At 37.2% G+C, this 13,511-nt stretch overlaps 1 protein-coding gene across 1 annotated transcript in view; it reads left to right on the forward strand.

Annotated features, from left to right (window-relative positions):
• LOC104536269 (uncharacterized protein KIAA1109-like) overlaps positions 1-13,495 on the forward strand; it is a gene marked incomplete at both ends in the record, with an annotated part of 37,067 nt that extends 23,572 nt beyond the window's left edge. Inside the window, 11 exons of the mRNA XM_010178832.1 lie at positions 297-508; positions 847-998; positions 1,888-2,038; positions 3,109-3,261; positions 4,492-4,732; positions 6,091-6,239; positions 8,065-8,284; positions 9,176-9,334; positions 10,968-11,143; positions 11,942-12,117; positions 12,712-13,495. Of these exons, the coding sequence (XP_010177134.1) occupies positions 297-508; positions 847-998; positions 1,888-2,038; positions 3,109-3,261; positions 4,492-4,732; positions 6,091-6,239; positions 8,065-8,284; positions 9,176-9,334; positions 10,968-11,143; positions 11,942-12,117; positions 12,712-13,495 (2,573 nt within the window). The remainder of the gene's footprint in view (positions 1-296; positions 509-846; positions 999-1,887; positions 2,039-3,108; positions 3,262-4,491; positions 4,733-6,090; positions 6,240-8,064; positions 8,285-9,175; positions 9,335-10,967; positions 11,144-11,941; positions 12,118-12,711) is intronic.
• Between the last annotated feature and the right edge of the window lie 16 nt (positions 13,496-13,511).

Here is a 13,511-nt window from a genome sequence, read left to right on the forward strand (position 1 = left end):
CAAAAAGAAAAAAACCATATATTTTCTGTCATTCAAGTTGTTCTTTGCAGGGAACAGTGTTTAAAAATATCTTCATGTGAGTAGTCTTCATCTACTTGGAACAAATTTATCAGAAGCTCTACAACTACCTGTTAAAATGTTGAATAAAAATTGTAGGGATTAATTATGTAAAATGGTAACGCATCTTGGTCAACCAAAATCATATGTATTTTTCCTCTTGGAAACATTTGGGACATAACTTACAGAAGTTTATGCATGGCAAACTTTTACAAACATTGATGTGTATGCTTTTATAGGAGGAAGACAATCTGGAGCAGTATTGTATAATTCGTTTGGAGTCATGGGTAAATCAGGTGCTACAGAGAGAGGTGGATTGCTTGCATCAAATAACTCTTCAGATTCTCCAACTGGTAGTGGTTATAATACTGATGTGTCTGACGATAACCTTCCTTGTGATAGAATAAGTCCCTCTTCGGATATTAATGGAAACTCAGTTTCAGATGAGCAGGTATGTACATACTATGTTGAAATGATTGGTGTTGGGTTGTTTGGGGATTTTTTGTTTGGTTGATTTTTTTTAAAGTGATTAACATAAAAAATACATAATTTAACAGATGTGTTGTTGTGTCAACTGAATTCATACTGTCTGCTCACTAAATGTTCAGCTTTCTGCAAGGTCTCTTGGTTGCGGGAGAATTGGCAGACAGCATTAGCTTATTTTTCTTCGCCTAAGTGCATATGGAACTATTTCTTGTGAGCAGTGTGCGGTATGGTATGTTAGTGCCTTTCAGTGTAATCACTTTGGAAAACAATTTATCTTTTGACTTTGATTAATTTTTTTTTAAGGATGAAGGGGTTGAATCTGATGATTTGAAAAAAGATATACCCTTGATGCCTCCTCCTCCTGACTCTTGCAGCATGAAGCTAACAATCAAAGAAATTTGGTTTAGTTTTGCAGCCCCCACCAATGTGCGCTCTCCAGCCCATATATTTTCAAGGTATAATTTTACCTGATTTCGAAGAATGAAAATGACAATTCTGCTTTGGTAAATTACAGTTGTATTTGGTAGATTCTGAATGTAATTTCAATAGTTTTTGAAGCTTCTCTGGAAATGAGAATCTTGGATTTTACATATATCACAGTAACTCTTGCTTCAGTTTTTTATTGTTGTGATTTATATGGAAGTGTTGTTAGAAAATTTTTAGTTGGGTATTGATTAAAAGAAGAAAAGAAAAAGGAAAAAAATAAACAACAAAAATCTTTCAGTGAGAATGAGATGTATGAGGGAGGAAGGTGCAGGAGGGCAGGGCAATATTAGTTTTGAGGAGAGATGCGAGAGAAGAGAATCACTCAGTGGTTTTGGTCTTCAACCTGATGCTTAACCCATGATCTTACTACCATTGCACTATAATGTTTACGGTAAAACTTTCTAAGATAGTTTCTCATACAGCGTTTGTAGAAGCAGCCCAGTATTCCTATCGTCAATAGTTTAAGCTCAGTATATATAGCTATGAAGTGAAAAATACTCTTTGTGTTTTTCCTGATGTTCTTGACATAGCCCTTGAGCAAAAGTCCTTCATGACGTATTGTGTAACAGTTAACGTGGGATTCAGCTAGTGAAGAAAACTTTAAACTGTATGATTTCAGTAGGGAATACAAATGGTAAAAGGAAGGAGTAGCAGTAGTAAGGGCGGATGAAATAAAAAACCTGCCTTAGGTACTTTATGGCAGTTTTCATGTTCTGGGCAATGTCTGTGTTTTTTACTTTGTAACTTTGTTCTGTCACATTCTAACTATTTGAACGTAATTCATAATAGCATTAGAAAATCTTGCTAATTGCTGCTGCTGAATGTGAATACATAATTCTTTTTATTTTTTCTCATTAGGCAGCTGAACCTCTTGAGTACTGCAACACCTGCAGTTGGTGCTTGGCTAGTTCCCATTGATCAAGTGAAATCGTCATTAAATAAACTAGAAACTGAAGGAACCCTGCGAATTTGTGCTGTTATGGGTTGCATTATGACAGAAGCTTTAGAGGTAAATGACCTTTATAAAATCAATAAGCAAATCAGAATAGAACAATGTATATATATTTGATCTGGGTTCTGGATATTTTCACTGACAAACTTGCAGCACCTCTTATGACTCTGTACTTCCAGAAGTGGTCACAAGAGTACCTGTGCCTTTTGTACAGCATCTAAATTTCAGTGGAAAAAAATTCAGCTATTACTAGTGAGGAAGACTTACAGTTCTAACATAAGTGCACCTCCAGGAGAAATAACTGGAAAGTAAGAAATATGTCTGTAGCATCTGGTGTATTTTATGAAATAGGGAAGTCTAAAACTATTTGGGGTATCCTTTGAGAGAAGACGTGAGCTTCTGTGCACCTGTTATTGAACCCACTTGTTAGAGGAAGGGAGGACAAGCTTAGTGAGAGTGAAACATTATAGCGAGAAGCACAAAACAGAATTAATTTTCTTAACAACTGGCATCAGTAGAGCAAATTTGGTGTTGCTTTGATTTGCTAAGGAGCTTTCTTGTGTGTAGGCAGTTTTCTGCGGATCTTTTCCGTAGCACCATCTGGTGGGAAGATGGTGAAGTGATGCCCGTGGTTGAGATCCCGTCTGGCATCATTGGACTGACGTGTTTAGCGCCAAACTCGTTTTCTACTGTACTTAAAAATCATCCTTTGAAGCAGTCTCTTATTGCTACCTCCCTTCCTATTTATTTTCCTACTCTTTTTTCCTAGCATTAAACCAAATCAGAAAAGTGTCTGTTTTTTCTTTAGCTGGGAATAAACAGTTCCTTTGCAAATCTCAGCTTGCTGTGCGTATGTGGCTATTAGTCCAGAAGTAACTTTGCAAAGCCTGGAATTTGAATCCAGCCTTTTATTTTATTACTTCTTATAAATAAAAATAAGCATCAAGCATTAATTTTTCACTTACCATTTTTTTTAAAATAAGGTAGGTATTCATGTGGCAAATATTTGCTGGAGAAATTCAAAATGGGGTTAGAAGTTTATGGTATCAGGTGAAATCTTGTCGTTCATGCCTGTGTTCTGTTTGCAAGTATGATCATATGTGAAAAATTGTTGTGTTTTAATCTAGAATAAAAGTGTGCACTTTCCTCTGAGAAGCAAGTACAACAGGCTTACCAAAGTGGCTCGTTTCTTACAAGAAAATCCTTCTTGTTTACTATGTAATATATTGCACCACTACCTTCATCATGCAAATTACTCCATTATTGAGGATGCTACCATGGTGAGTGACCCTGTACAACTGGAAATAACTCATTGTATTAGTTTCAAATGTACCACTTCTAATGTCTGAAATTAGGTAACGGTTTAAGGAAAGTTAACAAACATGAAAATATAACCCAAACTTGTATATATGCTTAAATTGGTAAGTGGATATGGCTTCTCTTGTTTCATTTTCTTTTGGATCTGCTGTTTTTGTTATAGCCTGTGTATATGCATAATTTTTACTGAGCTATTTTATTAGTAAATACCTGAGAAATCATAAAACAAAAAGGCACATCTTTAAAATTGTTAATGGCCTTTTAATCAGATTTCATTTTTCTTAAAGACAACAGCGAAGTAATAAAAATTTGCATATTTAGTTTTAAAATTGAACAAATCTCAATCATTAATGCAAGTCCATGCACCGATTAGCTTATTCCAAACTCTCCTCAGAACTAGTTTTCATGTCTTTTAGAAATACTTAGATAATGCTGACAGTTTAAGAAAAGAGCTAGAACTGTGGAAACTTTAAGGCTTAAGAATCTAATCTTTTTCTTGGTGGCTTTAGGATGTAAATGTCTTGATTGCAATGGTAATAATTGTTTGAACAAACATATTAAGCATAAGCAGGAGTGTTTCTTCCTGATTTTGTGTCATTTTCATAATCCAGTTCCACGGCTGTCAGATTTGAACAGTGTGGTTTTTTAACGTATACAGCTGGATTGCCCAGTGATCAGAAATAGCACTGTGTGTGATCTGTGGTCAAAATGAGAAGCTTTTCTTTTCTTTAGCACAATTTAGTGATGTAATCAAAACAATCCGTACTTTTCTTGGCTCAAATTTATTTACTGCTTACCAACAATTAAAAAACCTCATCTTTTTAATTTCAGTTCTGTTTCTACAGTCAATCGCGTGCTGCTGCGAATTCTAGTCCATAGTTCAAAGCATTATAATTACTAAGTAATTTTAGTTTCATATTTAATAAACCTGTTTGCTGTTGATTATTCTTTATACCTTGGGCTAGATCCTCAGGTCATGCAAAGGAATGTGTTTACTGTGTTCAATGAAGCTATAATTTTTGTCTCTTACCACTATTGCTTCTTATATCTAAATGGACATTGTGTGGTGCCAACATGTTTTTGTCACAAGCCTCTTGAGCACAAAGATTTAAGGGAGTTCTGACTTTTTTTGTCCTGGTTTGCTTTAAAATGCTGTGGTAGGCATTTATAATTTTTTATTTATTTTTGTTAAGAGTGATGGCCTTCCTGCCTTAGTAACCTTAAAGAAGGGTCTCGTTGCCTTAGCAAGGCAATGGATGAAGTTCATTGTGGTGACCCCAGCCTTCAAAGGAGTCAGCTTGCACAGACCAACTCAGCCAGTGAAACTGCCCACAAACGCCTGCCACGAGCATGAGGATGGACTGGGATTAGACAACGGCGGGGGTCTTCAGAGTGACACAAGTGCTGATGGAGCAGAGTTTGAATTTGATGCAGGTATTTTTGTGTTCTTCGGCCTTCCTAAAAATTCACAGGGACAAGTAGTTCCTCTCAGAGAACTTTTATCTTCTTTAGTTTTAATGTTTGGATACATGTATACTTCTCTTTTAGAATAATCTTCATTTTGAAACTGCTGGTGACAATTATAATTGTAGTATTATAATAATTATTACTTGTTTGTGGAAAAAGACAATGAGGGGGAGGAAACAAAACGGGAGTCTCCTCTTTCTCCACATGCTTTGTCTTGTTATTTACTGCACAAAATACATCAATTTAATTATTTTTATTATAGCTTTAGGGTTTTGTTTTACAGTGTCTGATCTTAGTTTAAAATTGTAACATGCAATTCTACAAACTCTCCCAAAAATAGCCTCAAGCCTACCTTCTTGTTTGTTCTTTGTGAATTTCATAATTTTTTTCTCATTTTTACTATTTCATATGTGGTAAATTTCTGTTGCTAGCTAACACATTGCCAATTTAACATAAGCAGCTGATTTAGCTTTCTGTTTGATATAGAGCTGACTTAATTAAGAACCACAGGAAGGGCATAAATAAGTACGTGTTGGTGGAGCACTCTCTTTTGCTGTCTTGAGTTGACTGGTTTGTGTTTGTAGCACCTATGTACAGTGCTACCATTCTCAGAAATACAATGCTTATGTCTTTATTTTCTCAAGTAATAATTATGTAACATTGAGGAAAAATAATTTAAAAAAATCAGGAGGAGAATCTGCTTTTGGTTAAAAGCCAAGGAACAGTTCTCAGCTTAAAGAGAGCAAAAACAAAGATGTTTCTGTGTGAAACTTTTAAGTAATCATACAGTATGATGGAAATTTTTACCCCTTCCTCTAAAATATCTTCTTTGGTTGAGCAGAGCAGAAACAGACTGTTTAGAATCAATGAAGTATTTTAGGTTTTTTTTTCCCCTGCATATATTATTCTGTTTTTCACCAAGAATTTTGGAAGTGGCAATTTTGCTACCTTGTGTAGATTTACTTATAGATGCAATTAATGTAAATTTAAGCATCTTAATTTAAAAAAAAATTATCAGCCATACCAGAGCCAGCAAAATAAAGTGAAATTTGGCAACTTTCCTTTGGATCTGTAGCACAGAGCAACAGTTGTATGATATAAGGACAAAAAGATTTTTACTTTGATTATTAAATGAATTCCAGTAGGTCTATGTCTGAGGTTTTCTTATTCGTCTTGAAATTCCCTAGAATCCCCTTGACAGTTAGGTGTAGATGTGTGTCAGAATTAGGAAGTTTCTGATTGCTTGTAAATAGTTGTACCTGATAACATATAATCTTGGTTCCTCATATATATTCAAATGAGCAAAATCGTTTGCTTGGTCCCAGCTACTGTCAGTGAGCATACAATGCTCTTGGAAGGAACAGCGAATCGCCCTCCACCTGCTGGTGGCTCTTCTGGGCCTGTAACTGGTGCTGAGATCATGAGGAAATTATCCAAGACACACACCCACAGCGATTCTGTTCTGAAAATCAAGGTGAGTTTCTAGCATCATGCCTGACGAGAAAGTGGTCTGTAGCTGGTCTGTTTAGAAACAATTCTGTAGGCTGCAGATGAATAAATGCTTGTCTAAAAAGTAATTGTAACACATGTAAAGTGTGCTCCTTACCCTATAAAAGTGACACTTGATCAGTTGGTGTGTATTCTGCATCTGTTCTTGATTGGTGTTCTTGCTAATTAACTTCATATATATTGTGCATCATTTAAGGATGTACATTAACTTTTCTAGCTTCTAATCTAGATATGGAAGTAGAAATGAGGATTTAACTATCTTTATACAAAATCTAAGATTGACAAAGCTCTACAATAACTTGTAGTAAATTTATTGTGGTTTGGTTTTTTTTAATTCCATAAGCTGTTCAGTAAGCTACAAGTCTTTATTTTTATCTCTACTTTCTGAACAGAAGGAATCTGTGAATGTCTGTGGGTTTTGGGAGGGCTTTGTTTTTTTTGTTTTCCAAGTAATTTGTTGTCTTCTGGATCTGTGTTAGGCAGCTTGGTGGCTTGAACTGATTCCTTTTCAGCTGTGTTTTTTCACAGAATCACAGAATGTTGGAGATCGAAAGGGACCTCTGTAGGTCATCTTGTCCATCCCCCCTGCTCAAGCAGGGCTACCTAGAGCCGTTTGTCCAGCCCAGACAACTTTTGAGTATCTCCGGGGATGGAAACTCCATAACCTCCCAGGGCAACCAGTGACAGTGCTCAGTCACCCTCACAGTAAAAAAGTGTTTCCTCATGTTCAGGAGGAAAATCTTGTGTTTCAGTTTGTGCCCACTGCCTCTTGTCTTGTCACTGGACACCATCTGGCTCTGTCTTCTTTGGATCATCCCTTGAAGTATTTATATACATTAACAAGATTCCACCTGAACCTTTTCATCTCTAGGGTGAACAGTCCCAGCTCATTCAGCCTTTCCTCATATGAGTGGTGCTGTGGTCCCTTAATCATCTTAGTGGCCATTCATTGCACTTTCTCCAGTATTTCTCTCTTGTACTGGGGAGACCACAACTGGACACAGTACTCCAGGTACTCCTCACAGTTCTGAGTAGGGTGTTTAGGATCATTTCCCTCAACTTGCTGGCAACTCACTGCCTAATGCAGCCCAGACTGGACAGGCTGTCCAGGGCACATAGCTGCCTCACATTTGACTTTGTGTCCACCAGGATCCCCAGGTCCTTTTCTGCAAAGCTGCTCTCCAGCTGGTCGGATCCCAGCACATGCTGGTGCGTTTGTCCCCTGTAGCAGATAGTTGCCCAGTACTGTCACTTACTGCTCCCTCCTGGTCCTGCATGGTTTAGGGTTAAGTGGTCCAGATGCTTTGCTTGAAAGGACATCTGGCTCTTCCTCAATTTTGAGAGCAGAGAATCTGTTTAATAGTTTTAAGCTTTTAGGTGGACCAGGAGCCTTTCTCTTGGTGCAAGAAGTCCCCGGCTTCCATTCTTTGCCTTCTCCATAAGCTGCACTTACTGTTATAGTAGGGATGGAAGAGATTTGGTCTTCAGATGGAGGTTTATATTCAGTGGTATGTACTGTTCCTTCTGCAAACTTTTTGCTTTTTGTTGTTTGGCTTTTTAAACTGTTTTTACACATACATTTGCTTTAATGGTAGAGAATTCAATAGTACCTTTATTGCACAATACCTGTATGGCATATAAACTGCCCCCAATGAAGTGCTACTGGTCCAAAAGTTTGTAGGAATGAGATTTTTGTAGTTACTGTGTTCCAATCTCCTATTCAGACCAAATGTTGCTTCCTTTTTGCAATTTACACGGTACTTAATCAGTTTCTTTGTTTTCTTCACAAGGGTATACATCCGTATCATTCCTTAAGTTACACCAGCGGAGATACAGCTACAGATTCACCAGTGCACGTTGGCCGTTCTGGAATGGCAGTCAAAGAAAGTCCGAGAAAGGAAAGTCTGCTCAGCTATCTTACCGGGAGCTTTCCTAGCCTGCATAATCTTTTGGAAGGGACTCCTCAAAGAAGTACAACTGCAGTTAAAAGTAGTTCATTAACAAGAACAGGTATGATGGAGCATAAGCAAGCCAAAGGGACGGAAAGAAAGGACTGATTTATTTTAATGATTTAGAGAAGGTACTATATTTTCACTATGAATTATCATTTCTGTTTAAGATCCCACCTCCTCCCAAATAAGAATCATAGTTTTTAATAGCAGTTCCTAGACATCGCTGCACCATGCCATTTCGAAGCAAACAGCAAGTACATCAAGTTGGGAAAAGAAATGACAGCTAACAGAATAAATAAAATATTTTCCTTTTACTTAGCCTTATTATTTTTTGAATATAATAATACACAATTACTTAAGTGAGAGTCTCTTTGAATGAATAAGGAAATTAAATGATCATTCTCTATTTGCCATGTTTTCATGACCTTGTAAGTAGGTCATAAAGTGGACTAAAACTAACATTCCAGTAACTTGGTTTGTGTATAATAATTTGCAGATTTTTAGTAATGATCTTTTAAGCAAATGTGCTTTGTAAAGTTTGAAATGCATACATTTAAATTTTTATGTTCTGTAAGTGCACTGTTATATACAGATATAACCAGATATGTTTGATACCACATTTTCTCTAAAAACTCTCTCCTTTGCTGTCAGGGGGTGAAATATTATTCAGAAAAAAAGGTATTTTGGTTTCTTAATGACTCCTTTCCTCTAATTAATGATAGAGATGAACAAATGCAAATACACTTGTAGTGCACCATCCATTAGTGTTTTAGTGTAAGTTCTGTGGTAGCTCCTGTAGTACTGTTTGATACATAACATACTGGAGTATACCTTGAGGATTAGGCTTATTTTAAAAGTAAATGTGTATTGTCAGTAAAATTACGTTGTGTTCCTGATTCTTGCTGGCTTTGATACAACAAATGCTAAAGCTTCTGACTTACCTGTATAGGAAATACTGTGGCTACAGACATGTTATCTGAGCATCCTTTGCTGTCTGAACCATCTTCTGTGAGTTTCTATAACTGGATGTCAAATGCTGTTGGCAACAGAGGAAGTGTAGTGCAAGAAAGTCCGGCCACCAAATCTGGACACAATAGTCTTCCAACAGGTATTGCTAATTACAGCTGAATTTAAGAGATGATTTTGGGTTGACTGTTCCTATGTTTACCACATTCTTTCTGAAAGTAATTGAGCAAGAGACTTAAGTTCAGCAGATGTAAACACTACTTGTGGGACTTCTCACAAACCAGAAGATGAACAAATGTGATTAAAACTGTTGTTTTCATTTCCCTCACCCTGCCTCCAAAAATGTGGCTTTTTCTTACATTTGGAACTGTAAGTGAAGCTGCCAAAAACGTGTGTAGCCACCAAAAGCTAAGCCATAAAATCATCCTCAGTTGCAGAGTTCCTTGGATTTTGTTAGTAATTCTTAATCTCTCATTTGCATATACTGTTTTTGTAGTGAAGATTTTGTACATTGGAATCCTTTCTCTTTTTCTGTTTTTTTGAGACAAAACATAAACATCTGTTTTGAGAGTATAGTTCTTCATGGATGGGAAGTGGTCAACTGGTGTAAGGGAATGCAGAGAAAAAAATATCTATGTTACTGAAAGTCTTCAGTGTATTAAAAGAAATAGATATATAACAATTTATTACAGCTTATTTATTATTCTTGTAAGCCTGTCATCATTCATAATTTCATTTTCACCAATACTAAATTTGAATGTTTTTTCTGTTAACACTCTTTTAATCATAATATATTAATCTTAGGCAATAAGAAGTTGTTTTAAATTTGTTTTTAATATAGAACAAATAGTCTGATTCTACAAAACATCTTTGTGATGTACACCTTGCTTAACTAGTGTGGCTCTCCAGTAAACTGGAATGTGCTTCTCTGCAGAAAGAATCATAGGGCAGAAGTATAGCTTTCAATTTTGTTTTCGGAAGATTTTTTATTTTTTTTTCTGCTCAAACTATAATGGTTTGTTCACAAGCTCCTGAATTTACTTTGTGATTTTAACTCAAACACAGATCTATCCAAATCAATTTTCTGTGGAGGCGTGTAGTCATGGCTCTCTGATAAGTGCTGTAAGCTTGAGTTCTGAAGAATCAGCCTTGGCTTACAGAGCTTGACTTGCAGAGCAGCTCTGTCTCGTGGAGGTTGAGTCCAGACCAGACTCAAGATGCAGGCAGTTCAGCATCGCTTTGCCCTTGTGCTGCATGTCTGATTGCTTGTGAATAGAGCAACTGCAGGGAAGTGGTTGTCATTTTTATGACTGTGAGAGAGATCTAATTAGTGGGTCGTGCATGTGACTAATAAAACACAGGAGCTGATAGCACAGTGAAAGCTAAAAGCAAGTATCTGCATCCGTGGATAATCTTTGCTTTTTGTTGATGGTATAGGCAACTCAGCCTATAAACTATTTCAATTTAAACAGGTGTTAAGTATCCTAAAGAATACAATACAGACAAAAGGCTTTGGGAAGGAGGGCAAAAATAATAAAGTATTTTTGTGCTTTCCAAATAGTCATTGGACTATCTCTATTTATTACCTGTTTCAGCAATATCAGACTGTTTCTTCATCCTGAATGTCATTTCTGTGAGGTTATAGACCTGCCTAGGACTCTGACTTTCTATGTGTATCGCATGTGTTTCTATATAATTAACCTTGCTGAGTTAACAGAGTTGGTGGCATTAAAATTTGCTGTGGTGTTAGTGTTCCATGGGTATTTATTTTTTAGGTGTGGCACCCAATCTTCCTACAATACCCTCTGCTTCAGACTTCAACACAGTTCTGTCTAGTGACCAGAACACCCTGGATGGCACACACTCACAGCACAGCACCAGTCAGGATGACATTGCAGGTGTAGAAGAGGGTAACCAGGGATTTCCTGCAGTCCAGCTAGCAGATGCACAGGTAGGTGTGGTTTGCTGATGTATTTTGGAGTTCTTGTAAGGAAAAACTAGTTACTACTTTAAAAAAAATACTACAATGATGAAAGCGTTACCCTGTTCTTGTACATGTTTCTTATGCATTCCTATGCGAAGATGAAAGGCATAAGAAACCTCTGAGGTGTTCCACAACAAGCTTTATGAATGGTGATTAATAAGGCATTGTTTTATAACTTGGAATCATAGAACGGTTTGGGTTGGAAGGGACCTTAAAGATCACCCAGTCCAACCCCCCTGCCATGGGCAGGGACACCTTCCACCAGACCAGGCTGCCCAAAGCCTCATCCAACCTGGCCTTGAACACTTCCAGGGAGGGGGCATCCACAGCTTCCCTGGGCAACCTGTGCCAGTGTCTCATCACCCTCACAGTAAAGAATTTCTTCCTGAGATCCAGTCTAAATCTACCCTCTTCCAGCTTAGAACCGTTACCCCTCATTCTGTCACTAACTTCAAAGAACATACTGGAGCATATATGAGAGTAATCTAGTTCTCCAGAGTCCTTTTTACTGAGGGGAATTTGCAGAAACCTTGCTCCTGTACCTAAGCATTTGATGCTACCTTGCTATGTAGTCACTCTTTTTACTCAGAAAGTCCATAAAGCTGCTCCTTTTATCCCCCTTTTGTCTCACAGCACTGTCAATAAAACTTGAAAATGTTCTGTATTATGTAGCTATCATTGTAAATATTGTAGTTCAACAAATGATGGAGCAAGAATATAGGAATAATCTAGACAACAAGTAAATCAGTGGGTTTTGTTTTGTAGGTTGTTTTCAAACCTCTTCTAAGTTACACCGGAATTCAGTCTCAGGATGCAATGCCGCTCTGCTACAGGATGTACTTCGGAGAGTACCTTTCATTCTCAGGAACTTTGGACTGCCTAAGAGCAGATATTGTTGATTCAGATACAGCAAAGGAAAGAAAAAGCAAGCGAGCTCGAAGGTATGGTGTGAGATACGGTGTGAGATCTTTATTGGTTAAAGAACAGCAATTACATTTTTCATGTGGAGACACAGAATACTAAACAGCTTCCATAGAATGAGGAGCAGTTGTTTATTCTTTTAATCTTATCTGTTTTCTTTTCCTGTTAGATTTTTTTTTTCTTCTCATGGAATGGTTTGGAAATTTTAAGTATTTGAACCTCGGCTACTTTTGAAAATTGGAGTTTGGGGAAGGGGAGAGCTGATGTAAATAATTGTGGGGGAAATTTGAGAAGCTTTTAAATGCTATTTTGTGATTGATCCTTAAAATGAGGTTATTACTTTCACTGTAAATGCTGAATTCCACCCCCTGCCCCTTCAGCAAAGCTTTAGGTTATGATGGAAAGATTGCATGCCAAAGTTTACATGGAACTGAATGAGTACTGTGTTAGCAGCATGCAATATGAAAGTATAAAAATTCATTTTGATATCTAGAACTAATGGAAATGAAGGATTGGATTCAGTAAAGTAGATGTACCATGGTGTAAAAAGTATTTGACTCCATGCTAGCCATAAAAAGAGAAATAGTATTAACTTGTACCTTTCCTTTCCTTAGGCAAGGAGCTGTCAATCTTCCTCCTCTTGAGTTCAAACCTGCTTTGATGTTAGAAACTTTCAGTATTAGTGCTGTTGTAATGGAGAAATCCATGTGCACACCTCATAACTCCACCAACGCCCTTTCTTTTCACGACTTGAATAAACGCTATTATAATACTTTTCACTGTAATTTTACAATTTCGTGCCAGTCTATAAGCCAGCACGTAGATATGGCACTGGTTCGTCTCATTCATCAGTTCAGCACAATGATTGATGATATCAAAGCCACACAGACGGACATCAAACTTAGCAGATACACAGCTGGATCGGCCTCTCCAACGCCTACTTTTAAAACCCGCAAACACAGAGACTTCCGCTCTTCTGATTTCAGCCGAAGCTCTCGAGGAAGTCTTAATGGAGGTAACAGAGTGAACAACACCAAGAACAAAAGATCAAATAATGAGAACAATAAAAAAGAGTCTCGAAACAAGAATTCCTTGGGGAGGTCAGAAAGAAGAACTTCTAAAGTGTCCAGGAAAGGTTCAAAAGATGTAGTTGACCACATGACTATTCATATGGATGACTCTGACTCTATCACGGTTTCAGAACAGAGTGAACCTTCTGCTGAGTGCTGGCAAAATATGTATAAACTGCTGAACTTCTATTCACTCATTTCTGATCCAACCGGGATTTTAGAAAAGTCTTCAGAAACTTTTGGACCAGCAGGTAAACTAGTTCATGAATCCAAATATTCGAGAGTGCATGCTTTTGTTGAAGGGTATTCTTCTAAAAGCTGCTTGAAGGTAAAGGGGCCCAAGA

This window comes from Mesitornis unicolor, unplaced genomic scaffold (assembly GCF_000695765.1).
Source record: "Mesitornis unicolor isolate BGI_N332 unplaced genomic scaffold, ASM69576v1 scaffold40962, whole genome shotgun sequence".
NCBI lineage: Eukaryota > Metazoa > Chordata > Aves > Mesitornithiformes > Mesitornithidae > Mesitornis > Mesitornis unicolor.